The sequence below is a fragment of the Oratosquilla oratoria genome, chromosome 5, assembly GCF_046742065.1.
Source record: "Oratosquilla oratoria isolate Oo_2021 chromosome 5, ASM4674206v1, whole genome shotgun sequence".
NCBI lineage: Eukaryota > Metazoa > Arthropoda > Malacostraca > Stomatopoda > Squillidae > Oratosquilla > Oratosquilla oratoria.
The window spans coordinates 29,728,387-29,747,796 of NC_134781.1; the positions used below are offsets into that span (position 1 = coordinate 29,728,387).

The 19,410-nt window shown below is 41.7% G+C and overlaps 1 protein-coding gene across 2 annotated transcripts; it reads right to left on the reverse strand.

Annotated features, from left to right (window-relative positions):
- Positions 1-2,786: 2,786 nt before the first annotated feature.
- On the reverse strand, positions 2,787-18,779 carry LOC143025427 (uncharacterized). Of its 2 annotated transcripts, XM_076185086.1 has the most exons (4): positions 18,596-18,779; positions 5,114-5,847; positions 4,951-4,986; positions 2,787-3,996 (listed from the first exon to the last, which is right to left on the reverse strand). In XM_076185086.1, the coding sequence occupies exons 1-4, from the start codon at positions 18,666-18,668 to the stop codon at positions 3,907-3,909; spliced, it is 933 nt and encodes a 310-aa protein (XP_076041201.1). In that variant the 5' UTR covers positions 18,669-18,779; the 3' UTR covers positions 2,787-3,906. The 2 variants fall into 2 exon arrangements, with proteins under 2 accessions (XP_076041201.1, XP_076041202.1); XM_076185087.1 differs by lacking the exon at positions 4,951-4,986.
- Between the last annotated feature and the right edge of the window lie 631 nt (positions 18,780-19,410).

Consider the following 19,410-nt stretch of genomic DNA (forward strand, 5'->3'; position numbering starts at 1 on the left):
GCAAGTGTAGCAGGAAAAGGTGGAGTGAAGGTGGAGGTAGAATGTAGATTGAGAGAAGCGAGTAAATGCCTTGGTGGATTAAAGAGTGTAATGAGGAATAGACATTTAGGAATGGATGCGAAGAGGAGACTGTATGAAGGAGCGATTGTGCCGACAGCGCTGTATGGGGCGGAAACGTGGAACATAAGAGAAGAAGAGAGGAGTTTGAATGTGTTTGAGATGAGGTGTCTGAGAAGTATGGTGGGGGTTACTAGGCTGGATAGAGTGAGAAATGAGGGGGTGGGGGGAGCGGGGGGGCTGGGAGGTGGGGTTGATGAAGGAATATTGGGATGGTTTGGACACATGGAGAGAATGAGTGAAGAAAGACTGGTAGGAGGGGTGTGGGGGGCGGATGTGGAGGGAGTGAACGTGGGGGGACGTCCTGGGGTGAGGTGGATGGATGGGTTGAAGGAGGCTTTGGGGAAGAGGGGAATGTCTGTTGAGGAAGGAAGGGAGAGGACGGAAGACATAGGTGAGTGGAGAATGGTTGTATATGGATGATGTGATTGCATGAGGAGGAATGGGCGGGGGTGGGGTAATATGTGTGAGTAAATTTTGACGCAGCCCGAAGGGATTTCTCCCCGTCCTCTCCTTATATGCATGGGGGGGCTGGAGAGGGGGGGGGGTCGCCAATTGAATGAAGCGGCCTTGCTGTGGATGTGCTGTGTCTTGCGACACTGCTTCTGACCCAGGGCGGTGGGCAAGGTGCAGGGATGACCCGTCATCCAGGAGGTGCTCAGATGAGAGGGAGGGTGGGAGGGGTGTGGAGTGTATTTAGGGATGAAATGGGTGGGAGTGTTTTTATGCATTTCCCTTTTTGGCTACCTCCCTTGAAAGGGGGAAAAAGCCTTGGTATATGTATGTATGTATGTACTCATTTACACGGACATTCCATCTCCCTCCTCTCCATCACTTATTGTTTCAGTACTTCCTGATCTGATTTGGCTATCAATACTGAATTCTCACACATACTAACTCCCATGGAACTTTATTTCAGTTATATTGTTACCTCATCCATTACTGTAATGAATGATAGTGGACTTCAGACAGCTTTGATGTACATCCACTCCCTTACCAAACACTTCTGATGTTCCTGCTGTAGTCCACAAGGATCTATGATAAGATATAAAACAAACAAGGGGAAGAGGCCTTTAATGTCTGGAAGGAGTGAGCATTAGGCATTGCATTGTATGTCTTGTGTGGTGGTTGTACCTGGAATGATTGGAGAGTTGCCAGGCCAATTCTCTGTTGGCACCAATCCTATTTTAATGTGGGATGATGACCTGAATGTAGGCATGCCAGTGCAGATTTTGCTAGTCTTGGTAGTGATTTTCTGATGGGTTTAGTAGAAAAGTTTGAAGTATAGAACTTGGTAGTCTGTTGTGGAGCATTAGTTTTGTGAACTGCATGTGCTATTGGATGGATGTATTGAAGAGGGAAAGGGTAGTATTATTGTAGACTAGGGGTCCCCAAACTACAGTCAGGGAGGCCAGTTCATCCAGCCCACTACAGCATGTTCCCCCTCCTAATAATCAGTTTAGTAGAATATTCAGTGGGTAAACAACAAAATGGTTGTGCAGCTTGCATTCATCATACTTTAAGTTATCTGGCCTGCAGGAATTGTTCATGTTTCATTTAATGGACTAATTTTGTGGGGAAATGTGTGGGATGGGTGGGTTTGGGAGCTCGATACATAAAACTTCTCTTGTACTTCTGTATAAGGGGGGGGGGAAAGCTGTAGGTGTATAGATAGATTGTCTGTATGGGGAGTATACTCGCAAGTATATATTCGTGCCATTTTAATTAAGCCAGTTATTATTTAGGTTTTAATTTCTGTCTTAATTGCTGGACAATGCTGTGGATACATAGGTGGATTTCTGGTGTCTAAATCTACCTTATATTGTTCTTTTATCTTGTTTGACTTCACTAGGAAATCTTACACGAGATGGTCGTGTATCACACAGGAGGCCAAGTATTTTAGGCGACTTGGGTATTTTTCAGATTCATGGTAATCAGGTAAGAAATGTCACAAAAAACCCAAGTTTGTAAAGATATTTTGTGTCAGCCATAGTAGCTTATTGGAGTACATTTGTTTTGGTTATTTTTGGGCTTTTGTATTAAGATCATCTATCTAAATAGTCACAAACTAAGCAGTGGGAGTAAACCAGTTCCAGCTGTTGAGCCCAAATGTGCTTCAAATGTTGTGATTATGAATCAGGGAAATGTGGGACTTTTAACCTCTTCAAGTCAAATTCTTGTGGGCAGCATTAGCTGCCTGATGTATGACGATATCACAATACTAGCATTATACAATATAAAGTTACAGCTATATTTCTTCTTTCACTGAATATTAATAACCACAAAATATGATCAAACCAGTTCACAGAATATGGGATTCACTCGGAGAACTGCAAAATAAATTTAATCAAGACACCAACGTTAGCATCCTCATATACCTACTCGCACCTCACGATGCCTACATAGGCATCATTGGAAGGGGAACCACAACTAAAATGATGCAAAGCCTGAACACTTCCAGTTATGCCAGCAGTATACATTGGAAGCATAAGGTCTTATGAAAATGGGCACTTGCTAGTATTGTGGCTCCTTTGGAGATCATACATCCTTTGCTAAACTGAAAACTTATCATTGGGATTTTGTACAACTTTACCAAACTTTTCATTCCAGACAGGTATCTCCTGTCAGAATTTGAAATGTGTACATAAGGGAGGTTAGAAACGACTATATATTTTTCACATTTTTATGGGTTTTATTGGTTTATTGCAAATGCACATGTTTTGTGGCACAATTAATTTCTACAAAAGTTTTCGTAGAAAAGGTGTCAAAATAGGACTTCCAAAAATAATGCCAATATAAACATTTGACAAATTAAAAATGAAACGAAAGAGTATCACTGATGCAGGTACCTGACCCAAGGAGACAGGTAGTCTGTACTCAAATTAAAGGCTTGAAAAATCAACACCTGGAAAGCTTTGCAGTACACCGCTGCCATTGCAGCCTTCCTCCACCTGTGCTACCCATCCTCGACTGCCCTCAGCTCCGAAGTGCACAGGCTTATGACAGCCCTAGTGATAAGCAGCACATTCCAAGGATACCAATGCTACAAAAGACAGTGGAGAAATGACAACGGCAGAACTGTTGAGCTTTGGCAGGTGCCAGGTTTTGACCCTGTGAATGCTTTTGACTAAACATGTGCAGAGGTTGCTTCTTTTCGTACTTGTGATTTTACACTTTTTTTGGTGGAACCCTGGCTAAGCAGCAAGCACACCTCAGCACCAAGGACAGTGTAGTAAAAAAATCCTTAGCTAGGGAGAAAAATCTGTTGTCAACCGACTGAGTGTCTTATTTTTTTTGTTTGTTTTGTTATTCCACCCATTACTTTAACTAATCACGTATACTGTGTCTTCCCCACCCATAGTGTCTAAAGTTACACATAGTCATTTGTCTAGGTGTTGCATGACAAAGAAAGGGCCAGCTTTACGTGGACTCTAACCCTTGGCCGAACTGACTATCTGGAGCACCCTCATTCACTTGTTCTTCTGTGACCCGGAGTGAGGGTACATGTCCGTACTTAATGCTGCAGCAGGTGGTCAGAGCCGACTTTCTGGTAACCGGGAGCAGGTGATAGACTGCTCTTCATTACATTATGTCCCTTTCTTCCGTCTTGGTGTGTGATTGCCACTGCCAGGTCCCGACGACAACGTCGACGAGCAGGGAGGACACCGCTCCCACAAGGCTCAGTCAGAACACCACTCCAGTCTCTGAGCCCATGTGGGAGTGACGTCCCACAAGCCCGACGCTAACAATACGTTGCTTCACTTTGGTCATGTGACTGGGAGGAGGTGTTTAGGCCGAGCTTTCTGCAGTGGTGTTCTCCACAGGTTGGGGTTGCTGGGCAACGGGAGCGGCTTGGCTGTCTGCACCCTGGCCCTCGCCCTGCACACACAAAATACAATTAATCCTGCAGCAATGAAAGGTTAAAAGTTCTACAACAATCTAATGCACTGGGGGCTTTCGTGACAGAGAAACAAGTCACGTGGGGCAGAACACATAACTGAGGTGCACCAAGAGGCAAACCTCCGGGACTAACTTCAAGGCAAGCTTGGAACCTTTTCTTTCCATGTTCAAATCATGCAGTTAGCATTGCAGCATTTCTTCTAAATCATGCCTCTGGTAAAGCATGAATGCATCAAATATCAAAGTTAAAATAACTGGACACTGAGTATTAACTTGCAGAAAGCCAGCACAAACAATTCCACAAATGACAAGGATAGGTTTGAATCTATTGCTGCTCGATCGAAAATGGCCCCAACACTGTTGTGAAAACATTAGCCAGTCTAAAATAGTTTTTAACATCTTAAAACAATCATGACCAAGAAGGTTCATCTTGGCATGAATTCATATTTGCAAGTTCGATCAAAAGGACTTTGATAGTATTTTAATTGTGCATTAGGGTATATCTTCGAAATGGGTCCCTACCAACATGCCAAACTATACCAAAATACTTTGTTTAACCAAGAATAGTGCAGAATTTCCTTACCAAGTCCTGGGGCTCAGACAGTGTCTCAGCCTCAGGGTCGGCCTTGGACATCACACTCACTTCAGCATCAGTATTTTCTTCACACACAGTCTGTTCATGCTGTAACAACATGCAGTCACACATAAGCAAAAACACTACACAAAATGGACCAACAGGTGAAAAGTCCCAGTTACAGAACATGCAAGGCAGGATGTATGGCACATACAGTACATGCACTTTGGCACACATGCTACAGGCAAGGATAAGCAAAACAAAACCCATACAAGCTTTGAACACAAGTGCATAGCGAGCTAAAGAATGTTGGTACAATAGTAGCTTTCACTGAAAGGAAAGAAACTACATCAACTTGCCTTGTGTCCCTCAGCTCCTGTCTGGGTCTCCGTGGTCTGCAAGGCAAACATGCATGATGAGGTCATGCTCTAGTCTAGGGATAGGGACAGGTATCACATGCCGTGGTTAATGTCTACAAGAATGCCTACACACAACATCAACCTCAAATGCTGAAGACCTTACCTTAGTCTCAGGTGTGCTGCCTTCAGGCCGTCCCCGACCACGTCCTCGTCCCCCACGCCTGAATCTGCGGCGTGGTTGCTCAAACTCCTCCCCGCCCATCATTTCTTCATTGTGAGGGCGTGGTCCACTGTACACACGGCGATAGTATCCACGAGGGCCCCTGGTGCCACGGCCCCTGCCACGCCCTCTGCCGCGTCCACGTCCTCGTCCCCTTATGGGCATATCTCCAGGTAGGTCATAGGCATCATATCCATCGTTTCCCTCGTACCCAATGGGTCCACCGCCGCGGCCTCCTCTTCCACGGGCACCGCCAAAGAAGCGCCCTTGGTAGAACCTGCGTGGTGCATGTGCCCTAAAGCCTCTTCCACGTCCGCGGCCACGGCCCCTTGGAGGGCCTCCTTCAATCATTCCTTCGCCCTCCATACCCTCCTGGGATGGGCCGCGACGATAGTATCTACGGCGGAACCCCCTTCTGCGGTCTGCTGCATAGGGAGATCCTTGTACAGCGCCACCATTGGGTCCAGTCACATTTGCTGCTTCATTGCCCTTCTCCCCAACGACGACGTCAAACTCTACCTCTTCCCCGTCACCAACCGAACGCACATACTTGCGTGGGTTGTTCTTGGCAATTGCCGACTGGTGTACAAACACATCCTCCTTTGTGTCGTGCCGATTGATGAAGCCATAGCCACTCTTTACGTTGAACCATTTCACAGTACCGGTTACCTTCGTGGCTGAAAAAGAAATCATCATCTTAGAATAAAATTCAGTGATTGCATACCTGACAAAATTCAGTCTCACTAATGATCTGTTCCTCTGTCGAGTCACACTAGCATAATTATCCTGGCTGTATGGTAACAGCAATACATGTCCTTCATTTGATTTCACAACCCTCTGAGAGGGGATGGTGCCTCTTTGTATCAGTGTTACCAAAAGCCCTTAACCCTATCAATGGACAGAATTAATATCAAATTCCCAAGAACATTAAAATTATCAAATTAAAAACTACAGCACTTCTCCATTTTCAAGATTTGCGGAATGGAAAATTGTGGAATCAAGTGTCCAATTGAAGAAAAGAAAAACATATAGCGGGAAAATATGGGGTGCTGACTGAAGAAGTCAATGGAAGAGAGGGTAGAGGTACAATGTCTAAATAAATAGGTGGCACAAAGCCAGTAAGATAATACCTGGAACTTTGAAAAGAATATTTTCGGGAAACGGGTAAATGAAGTTAAAGCCAGGTGGTGGTGGTTGCAGTACTTCTAAACGGGAGTGAAAATTGTGGGAGACATCAATGATGGGAATAAAGCAAGTATAATAAGTGTAGAGGGCACAAATTAATAAAAAACAAGAACAAGACAGGAGGCAGCAAGTGACAGGTTATGGGGATACACTATAAGAATATCTATACACTGGAAGAAGATGACCATAATGCCACTTGATACGTTACAAGATTGAATGAAAGAATCAGAAGAAACCCTTCAATTATGCCAGGTTAACCTCTTCCATACGATGATGCCTACATAGGCATCATGAATATGAGTAGGTATACAAGGATGATGGAGTCAGCATCTTTATTTATGTTTTGTAGTAGCTATGTAACCCCTGAATTCTGAACTGGCTTGATTGCATTTTGTGTTTATTATTACTCATTGAAAGCGAGTAATACAGCAGTGACTTCATATTAAAATGAAAGTATTGTGATGGATCATTGTACACCAGGCATCTGATGCTACGCACAAGAATTCAACTTATATTGAAAAGGTTAAGTGCCTCAGAATTATAATATGAAGGATAACTAAGAACTACATCCTCCCTAACACTCCCCCAAATCCCTTCCTTACATCACATCATCCATACACAACCATTCTCCACTCACCCCTATCTTGTCTTCTCCCTTCCTTCCTCAGCAGACATCACCCTCTTCCCCAATGGCCCTTCATATTCACTCCATACACCTGTCTTCCACTAATTTCTCTTCACTCATTCCTTCCATGTGTCCAAACCATCCCAATGCTCTCATCAACTCCATCTCCCAACTCCTTTTCCACCCCCACTCTTCTCCTCACTGCTTCGTTTCTCACTACCCAACCTTCTTGGACATTTCATCTCGAACACATTTAAACTCTTCCTCATCTATGTTCCACACACCCACTCCACTCCCATCCGCCACCCCTTTTGCTCCCACTCCCAATGTCAGAAGCAATGCGCATCACCCACGACAGGGCTACTTCTTTTGCATGGCAACTCTCTCTCCTTGTACACTCGTACGGGAAACGAGGAAGGCAGAGGAAACCCTCAAGAGGATATCCATGCATAACCATTCTCCACTCACCCATCCCCAGACTTCCCTTCCCTGCTCAACACCAATCCATCTCATCCTTGATCTTCCCCTGAAGTTCACTCCATCCACCTCTGCTTTCCACTCATCTTGCTAATCTTTCTTCATGCCTTTTCCTTTGGCCAAACCATCCTAACTCTTTCATCAGCACCATCTGCTGGCTTCCTGTCCACCCCCACTCTAACCTTGTAACCCTGCTGTACTTTTCACTTCATCTCAAATACATTTAAACTTCTTTCTGCCCCATACAGTGTCATCAGCACAATTACCCTTATCGCCTATTTTTCACGACACTTTTCAATCACCCAAAACATTCTCACTTCTCTCAACATGTAGTTCATCTCCATCTGCATTCCTTCATTTACTGCCACATGCGAATCCAAATACTTAAAACTATCAACTTCCTCCAGCCATGATAGCGCGAATGAAAGCGGTGGCATAGACTCGAAAACTGTCAAAGTTTTCGCAATTTTCTTGTCAAGATACATGCATCTTGGTTATAACTTGGTTGTAACTTTTGCTAGGCCTATGCACTGTCGCCGTTGGCAGGCTAGCTATGAAACGTGTCAAAATAGTACGTCACTGTCCGAGGCATTTTATTGCACTGAAGCCACACAAGGCGCACCACCCAATTTTGGCCGATTTTAAGGATTTTGCCCGCGCCTTATGGTCCGAAAAATACGGTATATACTGTTAGGATTTTTTTTTAAATAATAATAATAATAATAATAATGGACCAGTCATCAGGTATGCATCGTTCAGCTCATCACACCATCTTACCCTTATTTGTGAAGACAAGTGAAAAACCCAACGAGAACACCATTCTCTACGCCATTTCCTGCTACATGCAACCCCAAATACTTATAACTATCCATTTCCTCCAAGCTCTCTTAGACTATATGGGCTGAAGAAATGAGAGAGGATGGCAGAAAAGATGCGAGCACATGAACAATTGCAAAGGAATGGGGAGACATGAAATTACATAAGGGTAAAATGTGAGGAAAGTCAAGAAGCAAGCAGATATAGGGAGAAGATAGGTGTCCAATGAATTTAAAATTTTGGAAGTGGTCATGAACTGCCTAGTGTAGGCCTTTGTTTCTTGCAGTCTCTTCCATTATGTTCCCAAAAGATCAGGGGGTAGGGGGTAGTCAAGAAGGAAAGTTAAGTGAAAAGGGGCGAGGATGCAGATGTATTGATTAAGAGTAGGGGGTAAAGGGAAGAGCACCAGAGTATGGGGATTTACTGGATATAGTGGAGAGCATGTCTTTGGATGTGTCAGAATTCATGAAAATGACAATGTATAGAAGAGCAAGAGCACCAAGAGATCAAAGATAAGATGGGGCACCTGGGTCAGATGTCACAGGGAGTGTGCAAAGGATGGCATTGTCATAGAATGGTTAATCAGATTGTTTTATGTACTTCAGGCTGGGAGGTGTGCCAGTGGACTAACGGAGTGCATGTAGAGTTCCACAATACAAATATACCAACCCCCATAAGGGAGGTAGCCAAAGTCAAAAGGCAATTTCATTCCCATTCACCACCTCTCCCTCCCTCTCATCTTGGTTCCTCCTGGATGAGGGGTCATCCCTGCAAATTGTCCATTGTCCTAGGTCAGATGCAATTCAGCAAAGCCACTTCATTTAATTGGGGACCACCCTCTGTCTCCTTGTGCAGTAACACTGAAGACTGGGAGAAATCCATTTGAGCTGTGTCAGTATCATTCACACACAACATGATGTCTCACAGCATCATATATACACAGCCATTCTCCACTCGCCCTTCTACCTTTCTCAACAGACATCCCTCTCTTGCTAACACCCCTTATACCACATCCTTGGTTGTCCTCGTGCACTCCAGCCACAGGAGAAACCCATTTAGGCTGCATCATAACATACATGCATAACCACTCCTTTTCCCACCCCTGTCCATGCATAACAATATCACACACAGCCATTCTCCAGTCACCCATCTGCTTTCTCTCTTCCTCAACACCCCTTTCACCCCATCCGTGGGTGTCCCCTCATATTCACTCCATCCCCCTGTGCCTTCCACACTTACTAATCTTTCTTCACTTTGTCTTTCCATGTGTCCAAACCATCCCAATAACTTCAACCTTCTCTTACTTCCTTTTCCACCTCCATTTTCCTCATTTCTCAGTATCCAACCTTGTAATCCCTACCATACTCGACATTTCATCTTTAACATTTAATCTCCATGTTCTATGTCTGCCCCATACAGTACTGTCATCACAATCACCCCTTCATACCATCTCTTAGCATCCATTCCCAAATGCATCTCGTTGCACTTTTTAATCCTCCAAGGCTTCCTTGCTTCTCTCAATTTACCTCCACTCTCTTTCCTGCCACATGCAGTCCCAAGTAATCCACATTCTCCAGCCTAATACTCACTTCCAAATTGCTGCCATCCTCTCCATGTACAATCACCTTACTTTTATCCACATTAACTTTCAACTTTTTCCTCTCACACACCTTCCCAAACTGTCACTAACTTCCTTAATCCCCCCTCTATTCCTGGCATTAGCAAACAACAACTGGCTTACCTCACACCTTTCTCCATTTTCTTTAACCATCTCTAATCCCTTGCCCATTACCTCCCACACCACCCCATCCATGTACATGTTAATCAGCCATGGCAACTTGACATCCGTGAAGAAGTCCCACCTTTACCTCAAACCACTATCCATTTCTAATTTTAACAAGCTCTTCCACTCTTGTAAAAACTCTAGACTGTCCTTATTACAAGAGGATTTTGATGGACTTCCAAGGTGTGTGGAAAGCAGTAAGTGGAGAACTAGCTTGAGGCAAAAACCAATGAGAAGGATTTTTTTTTTTTTAATGAATATGCAAAAGATGCTAGTGGAGATTGCAAGTGGACGTACATGGTATGAATGGACCTGTCTGCTACATTAAGTGGATCCAGGGTGGGGAATAAACTAACTGACTGGCCCATCTGTGGAAGTTTTCTAGTTGAATTGACCGACATTTCAATGCGACTTGGGACAGGAATGACCCTTCATCCATGAAGTGCTCTCACATGAACAAAGGGGTTTTCAGACAAGCGTGGATATGGATTGGTTGAATACATGCATGCTACGACTACCATTTTTCTTAAAACCTGATTTCTGTAGTTTCTGACCTAGGTTTTTTTTTTCTTATCTTTTTTCCGTTACCTTTATTTCTTTCATTTTAGGGGGTATTTCTTGTTGTCCATCTTCCCAAATTTGTGAACTCTCAATTGTAAAAACAGACCTGAAATGTCTGATCATAACTTCTGCCATTTGTTGTCTATATATTCTTTATATCCTTCATGCAGTTTAAATTTTGTGTTTATCCTTTATCATTACATATCAATAGAGTTTAGGTTCCTTACATTTGTCCAATATCTTTTTCATAGTTTTTTTTTCTTTCCTACCTATATTCACATATTCTTTCCTAAGTTTTACATATGTTTGCCCCCCCCCCTTTTTTTTAGGGGGGGGGGGGTCTTCCAGGCTTTGTCTCTTTGGTCTTTAGCCTCTGCACCTTTTGTTACATATTTATCAATTCCTTCCATGTGCTATTTTTTTAATATGCTTAATTTGTCTTCCATCTGTTTCCTCTGGAGAATTTTACCAGTTTGTTTTGAAAATCTTAGTTTTACAAAACCCATTTAGTTGTACATTAATCTTCCTTCTCTATGTTTATCATTCCTTTCTACATAGTTTTGTTCTTTTCATTCAAAATATTAGTATATGGTCCAATTGGTGTTTTATACCCCCATTTTATTCATAATATCTGGTTCAGAAGTTAATATCGTCTAGTTTCGACAGTTCCTCATTGTTTCTATATCTAGTACTTTTCTTAACCCATTGTGTTAAGGCAGTGGTTCCCAAACTAGGGGGTGCCCCCCACCCCCTAGGGGGGCATGAAGTCATCTGCTCCAAAATATTTGTTTAATTAGAATAATAAAATCATTCAAAGAACAAATATCTGCCATTACATACATGCAAAGTATAATAATAGCAGTCACTCCAACCCGTTTTCTATGAATCTAGTTCTCCTTACATGTTTTGGACACTTTACCGATACCAATCACAATTTGCTAATGTTCAAACTTTTTTTTTCGCTCCCTTTGAACCAATGTTTCGTTTTTCGTTATTTAAAAATGTCTCTGGAATGTACTATTATTTGTTCGAGTGGCTTTCATGATTAAATTTTAATACAAACAGAAATGTTTTCCTGAACAATGCTAAGAAATAAATGCAAGAATCATTTCACATGAACAAAAGAGGGAGTGGGGGCGTGTGGGTGTACTGGAAGCCAAAAGGGGGAGTCAGGCAAGATAGTTTGGGAAACACCGTGTTAAGGTGTATTCGATGGTCGTATTCAGTAGGATGTTGCTCCAAAGTTCTTCTCCCCCTTTTACTATAATTTCTACCCAGGTTATATACTTTGCATTAAAATCACCCATAATTACTATGTTACCACCCTCTTTCAGTAACTTGTTTAGCACATTCATTGTGTCTTCCAGTAGTTTAGAATGATCACTATCAGACCAAGCCAGTGTTTTTGGTGGCACACACTGCTACAAAATTTCTGCTTTTCATACTTTTAGTCACATTTAAACCCATTTTGGTCAATATCATGACACTCCATGCTTGTCTGTTCTATTTTTTGCCCAGTGGTTGTATAGACCTCGTCCCACTGTACTTGTTGATAGAGGTCCTTTCAGTTTTGTCTCCACAATTCCCATGTCAGGTTTCTCTATTGCTAAACAGTCATTTAGTTAATTCCAGAGATCACCTTCTCTCTCTGGTATTTACGCATGTTTTTCTTGGATACCATGGACCACAATGCATTTACCTTGTCAACTGTATCTCACCCAATTTTCTTTAATTACTTTCAGAACTGTTTTTGTATTTTCCTCCATCTGCTTTTGTACTATTTCTCTAAAGATATTTTTTGATTTTCCTGTTCTTGTTTCCATTGATGTGGGGCTTTGTGCTCAAACAATTGTTAGACCTAAGGTAAATTTGTCTACACAGGATAGTACTTTTATGGTGTCAGAGTAACTGATTTTGTGTAAGAACAGTTTTGTACAACAGCGACAGGCAAAATATGAATACATTAGTAAACTGGTACAGGAGCCAGGATTTTCTTGTTCCCACAACCCTTAGCCTAAAATACAGCAATTAGGTTGATCAATATTTGTTCTACTTGTCTTGCAGTAGAAAAAAAGGAATGGACAACTGTAGTAACATCTACATTGTCAGATTCTTTGTTGCCTGAACCTAAATGTACGTGAAAATCTTGCTCATCTTGGGAGTGATTTTTGTGAAGGGCAACAACTTTATACATTTATTTGTATGGATGTGTATGCACAATATGGGTGGGTTAGAGGGTTCTATGTCCTTCAGCAATGAAATTAAAATATTTTATTGATGTTCTTGTGTAGCCAGTTACTCAACATTTTCATCATTGTGAATGCAGTGAGAGGTTGGGAGTCGTTTATAATGATAAGAATTTCTTTATGCCATCCAGATTCTGCTGCTACTGGTCTTACATTCCATTTCTAATTTACCTTCATCTTGGGGGCTTTAATATGTGGGGGAAGGTTACGGATGAGACTATTTTGTTTTTGTCTGATGGGATAGGCTGATCATGTCGGTGCATTAATTCACGGTAAAGCATGCAGCATCAATGGTGCAAGGTCATACCATTAGTATTACTACCTCTCAAACCACAAGATACAGGCACAATTTTGGCACACAAGTCTACATTTCATTGTATGTTGAATAAGGCATTCTGGAACAAGGCACTGTAGTTGATCGACATCACTATTCAAATCTTGCCAGACTATTAGTTGTTGCTGTTCCCTAGACTGGCCAAGCATTCCCATCTCCCTGAGGATGGAAGGAATGGGGGGTCAAAACCACTCCAGTGGGTGATAAAGATTATCTTTTAGGAATAGTTTGTAACTAATGCAATTATGGTTCTTCCTTGTCTTGGGAGCAACTTGTGTATATGTCAGGGTGGGGAGCTGAGCAAGTCATAATTTGGTCTTTTGTCACCCCTTGAATATGACGATACGTATGTGGGCCTCATGAGGCAAGAGTATGTATACAAAGATGCCACCATTGGCTTCTTGATATTTATTGTACTTGTAGCTGAGTGACACCCCGTATTATGGGAATGGGCTTGATCGAGTTTCCTATGGTTACAAACATTCTGGGTGAAAGAACAAGCCTAATAGCTGTAACTTGTATATTTTATAATGCGAGTATTGTGATAATTGTGTATCAGACAGCCAATTTGCACATGAATATTTGATTTGTCTGAATTTGGGAAGGTGTGCGAAAGAAGGAAGTTGAAGATAAACATGGGTAAAAGTAAGGTGACGAGATGTACATGAGGAGAAAGTGGCAGCAGACTGGGAGTATTAAGGGAGAGAGGGACAAGAGGAAGCGGATAGTTTTAGATACTTGGGTGCGAATGTGGCGGGAAAGGGAGGAGTGGTGGAGGTAGAATGTAGATTGAAAAGAAAGCAAATGCCTTGGGAGACTAAAAATTGTAACAAGAAATAGACATTTGGGAATGGATATAAAGAGGAGATTGTATGAATGAGCGATTGTGCCGACAGCACTGTATGGGGCAGAAAAATGGAATACAGTAAGAATTAGGTGTTTGAAACGAGATGCCCGAAAAGTTTGATAGGGGTTACTAGGCTGAAGAAAAGAGGCGAGGAGAATGAGGTTGGAAAAGGAGTGGGGAGATGTTGATGAAAGAACATTGGGATAGTTTGGACACATGGAAGGAATGAGTGAAGAAAGATTAGTAAAAGGGGCATGGAAGACAGGAAGGAGTGAAGGGGCAACCAAGGATGAGATGGATGGATGGGGGTAAAATGGTCAATGGGAAAGGGAGAATGTCGGTTGAAGGACAGGAGAGGACTAGATAGGGGTCAATGGAGAATGGTTGTGCTGTGATGAACGAGGATGAATGGGTGGGGGACAATGTATGAAAAATAGACAGCCTGAAGTGATTTCTCTATTTCTGCACTTCCCCCCCCCCCAGATTTAATGAAGTGGCCTTGTTGTGTCTTGTGATACTGCTCCTGACCCAGGGCAGTGGGCGAGATGCAGGGATGATCAGTCATCCAGGAGGTGCCAAGATAAGTGGGAGGGGTGGATGGAATGGGTGATTGCAAGGGGGAAAAGACTTTGGTATATGTATGTACATAGGATTGTGTCACGTTATTGTAGATGGTAGAACAATGGGGTCAACCTCCCTTTTATTCACAGGTCTGTACTTGTGGCAGGGTTTGATTGCTACTATAAAGAAGTACATGCATTCAAGTAATGGTCTATGGGTGTATATGTTCTAACAGGGTTAGTGCAACCAATTACAGTTTTGTTATATATGGGATGTCCATATTCGTAATTGCCAAGCACCATATTTATAGTGATTAACAATTCTTTCTGCTGCCCAAGTACTGTACTTTCTATTGTTCACAGCTATGTTTTTTGACTGTCAGGTAAGCGATGTGCGAGCTGAAGGTTATGTATAAAAATGAGACTATTTTAGGTACTTTGTCCAGCAGATGTTTCCATCTGTTAGATGCACTGATCCTTGTACCAGTGTTTGGGGGGGAGGGGGTGTGTGTGCATCACTGACAACTGAGAAGTATTCTCAGCCAGTTCCCTTTTGCTATCACATAGCTGCTGTACTGTTACTGTCTTCATTGTATGGTTGCAGGGAAGTATTTAGTAAATTTATTATAGTAGGGGGGGCAACTATTGTACACCTTTCTGACCCCAAGCAAATGGTTGCTTTCTGCCCAAGATGTTCACCAATCTTTTGCACTGCTGTCTTACCTATTTGCCACAAATACTGCCATGTCGGATGGCAATTTGCACCACCTGAATCACCCCAGACCACAGTGAATAGAAGACAAGAATGTAACCTAACCAGGCTATTGTCATCAACTTCTACATCTGAAGAATCGTCACCACAAGGTAGCCCACCTTAAGAACCCATCATCCTGTCAAAATCTGGAGTGGCAATTCATGTAACCCCAACATGACTTAATTTGAGTCAATGACCCAATGATAAAAATGTATTAGCCTGGTTACAGATTCCCTAAGACGGATACAACCACCATGCCACACTGTCTTACCATTCTATACAACCAATTGACTTGTGGGCTGATGCCTATCACCTAGGGGGTCCTCCTGCAAGACGGTCAGTTTTGATGACCCTTACATTTATTATATCTAAAAGTCCCAAAAATTTTGTGCAGGCAACTGGACTGGTGGCACTACATATGCCTTTACCCCAACCTTTAAAAATAACAATACCACTCCTAGCAGTGACAGTACATGGCAGGCAACCATTGCATTTCTAAAACATCCTTATTAATCTGCAAGAACGATACTGCCATGTCTTCAAAACACAACACCCTTGTACATTTTTTTTTTTTGCTTAAACCCAAAGGGTCTCCTGGCTAGACATATAGTCAAACTTCTGACTTTGACCTTACAGCCACCATCTCACGAGGAACGGACGGCCAGACACCACTTACTATTCAACTCGTTTGCAACAAATAACATCTCTCCCACTTGTAGTATAACACAAGTTCCTTCTTTCATAGAAATTTCAAAGGCCCCCCAAAATGGGGTTTCAATTAGTGAAACTCAAACATGTTTTATTAATACTCAATGTTTTATAATGTACTTCCAGTACCAAACTAAGTTACTAAATGGGGTTATTTCAATTTTGTTCTTGTTACACACCAATTTTAGAATTAAAATGACTAGCAGGTAATATGGTGGCTCGCAGGACAGTTGGGCACACCATGTATTTGGTCTACTAACAGGCATAAACTCTTCAGCCAGAAACTGTACAGAGATAGGCTCTGGGTTAAAGAAGATTTTGTTTTGGCACTACACAATCATGAATAATATTAAAGAAAATAATGGGCAAAAGTTTAGAAGTGCACACCTAATTTTGTAAATTATAATACATCAATGTAATATGTTATTCTTGGCCGAAATTGATAAAGTTGCTAAGAGCTATAAACAAACAAATGCAGCTGCTTCATTTGCTTGAGACACCATATTTGTTTTGGTGGAGGCGGAGGCCAAAGAAATTTAAGTATGATAAATTTGTCTATACTTATATAACCTGCATTTAATATTGCAGTTCCTGTAATTCTAGGTCATCTCCAACCTCCGAATTTCTCAAAACAAAGATGGTGTCTAAAGGAGTCACTGAGACTTTATTCATTTCTGCACAGGCTCTCAACGTTTTCTTGTATCGATTTCCGCCAAGAAGAATATTTCTTACACCGATGTATTATAATTTACAAAATTAATATTCAATCTTCTAATGCTATAGTGCATAGGTGTGCACTTGAAAAGATAAAGTTATTGCTATCAAGATGCCATCAATTTTTAAAACCCTCTCATCTTAACCTAATTCAATCAATTTTGAAAAATCTTTAATGAAGAACTTTTGCATCAGTAGTCTAGTGCCATTATCAACCCACAAATTAAAGTATTAATTTTTTTGACTGATGGGGTCAAGCTAATTGCAATTACAAAGTGCTGAATTACAATCAACATTCCAACATTTATCCACGTCTTAGGCAGCCCTCATGTGTAAAAGGTGATGTAGAGCCATCCTTCGTAAATTAGATTGGATAGTTCAAGTGGAAATTCCAAGATGGACAATTGCTATGCAAACATGACTGCAGAGCCAAATGATTGCCCGACCTTTGCATGTAACTAGTAACTACCAAGACAAACATTTCCAGTGTCATCAGTTTTGGTTTGGTTAGGTTAGGCAAGACGTGGATAGGATGGGTATCAGCAATCTAGTTATATAGACTCTTCCTATGCTGATGATTAATGCATAGTTCACAAAGTAAGTTATACCACAGCTTAGCTATCTAGCTAAAGTTTTAGCTACCTTGTTTCAAAACTTCTAAATTCAAGGAAAATTTACAGCAGCTTGGCCAATGAAGTACCTTACTTTTGTGAAAAACATACACTAGCATTTGTGTTAAATGAACTTCCAATACAAATATTTAGTAACCACATTGCCCAAGAATTCTTGTCAGGAAAAAAAGGCTTAATCCGATTCTTGGCCAAGAAGCCAAACCATAATTACAATATGGTGGCCATAAAACAGTAATCATGAATTTAAAAAAAAAAAGTCTTCAATGTATCGACATGCTGACTTCATCACTCTGGGTTGTCAATGTTAAACCCCCCCCCATTCCTTAGGTTATTGTAGCAAATTCTAATTAACTGCCCTTTGATACACAAAAATTAAAATCTTCCTCTGCATAAATTTTGAAATTATGAATTTTATCAAGGATGTATGGATCATGTTTATGTACAAGTCTCCTTGTCTGGTTATTTCAAGGTATCTATACTTGTCCTGGTTTTCGAACGATAAATAACATTGCAATATGCACCAAGATGAAAGATGCGGCATCCTAGAAAATGTGCATTGGGAACTAGTGCTCACCCACATGTGCATGGTGCCACATTGTATCTACCGCTTGCAAGTTGCACATACAATTGCAATTTATATCGTATTACTTCGTTTCCAAGATGTCCCTACATAACGGTACAATCCTACGCCATTTATTCCTGGATCAATCAAGAATTTCCGTGTATATCAACTTGCTTCAACAAACCACCCAGTCCTAAACAATCATTTAAATACGTACAACCACTACTATGTTCCCATAACTTGAAGTTATAATTTTGTCGGGATGATCACTTGTGTATAAGACTATGTACGCATTTAGAGGCATAATCAAACTGCTACGCACCTTGCAACCCTCATGCCACAACACCACGTTCGCTTCCAAAACAAAAGTCAGCTGAGCTGAGAGCGTACGTGGCTTGCAAGTCCTACATGAAGCCCACAGCCATCGCACTTTGTCCTTGCGTCTTGTCATTTTTTCTTAATCGGACTTCAACATAAAACAGGTCGCATCCGAGTTATGTACTGTTTGCCGCCTTACGCCACGTGCAGGCCACGCTCGCCATATCTACCGGTACGCATCCTGCCGCCTCGTTGGTTGTCGTTCACTTATTTACACTATTTTGGCCAATATAATCCACCTACCCAGGACTTCTTTATCTGCAGGAGGAGCCTTTGGTTGTTCTTCAGGCTGTGGTTGTGTCTCCGGGTCGGCCATGATGTTTTAGGTGGAAAATGGGTGGTTTTTGGGTGTTATCCCCTTCCCTGATGTTTCCGTTCTTCGGCTCTATCTCTTCCAGCCAACATGGCAAGAGGCAGCTCTGAATACACCTTGGCCAGACTCGACGCTGATTGGTCAGCTAAAACCCAAGCGCGATGAAAGGCTCATTCTGGTTGGATAGATATATATCCCATGCTACTAGAACGGATATCATTGGTCTGAAATATGAGTAACCATAAAAATGAATTTTCATTGGTCCACTACTTGCTTACAAGGTTTCTTAATGCTTTATAGTTTCTACAGGATAACAATTCAGATTTACACTTACCATACGTTTACAGAGCTTGAATTTTGTTCTACCATCAAGAAATAACTATTCAATGAAACTATGATAGTTGTTGGTGTAAGAACTGCATTTTTCACAAAGTAGATCAGTCGTCAAAGTTCAAATTCTACGTAGAACAATTCAACCCATACAAATGCGTAATGAAGGAGTGTTTCATTGAATCTTATTCAGTTTAATAAACGAGATATCTTGGAAAATGTATTTGCGATGTTGATTTCAACGGAAAGAAACGGTGAACATGGTTCTGCTAACATATACGTCAGATTCCCACGCTTGCTAGCGGGAACTCCCTTCGTGGAAGGATCTGTAGTATTGTGACGCATTACAATAGAAAATAAGTTTAGTTAATGATATAACCCAAAAGAGAATAAGTCGAAACGAGGGCGCTGTCCT

What these genes read in the sequence shown, in the direction of transcription:
- LOC143025427 (XM_076185086.1), bottom strand. Translation starts at nt 18,668, where the DNA reads ATGGCCGACCCGGAGACACAACCACAGCCTGAAGAACAACCAAAGGCT. An exon ending in GCAGCACACCTGAGACTAAG is followed by an intron (nt 4,987 to 5,113) that starts GTAAGGTCTTCA and finishes TTTGCCTTGCAG; the next exon opens with ACCACGGAGACCCAGACAGG. An exon ending in CAGGAGCTGAGGGACACAAG is followed by an intron (nt 3,997 to 4,950) that starts GCAAGTTGATGT and finishes TTGTGTGTGCAG; the next exon opens with GGCGAGGGCCAGGGTGCAGA.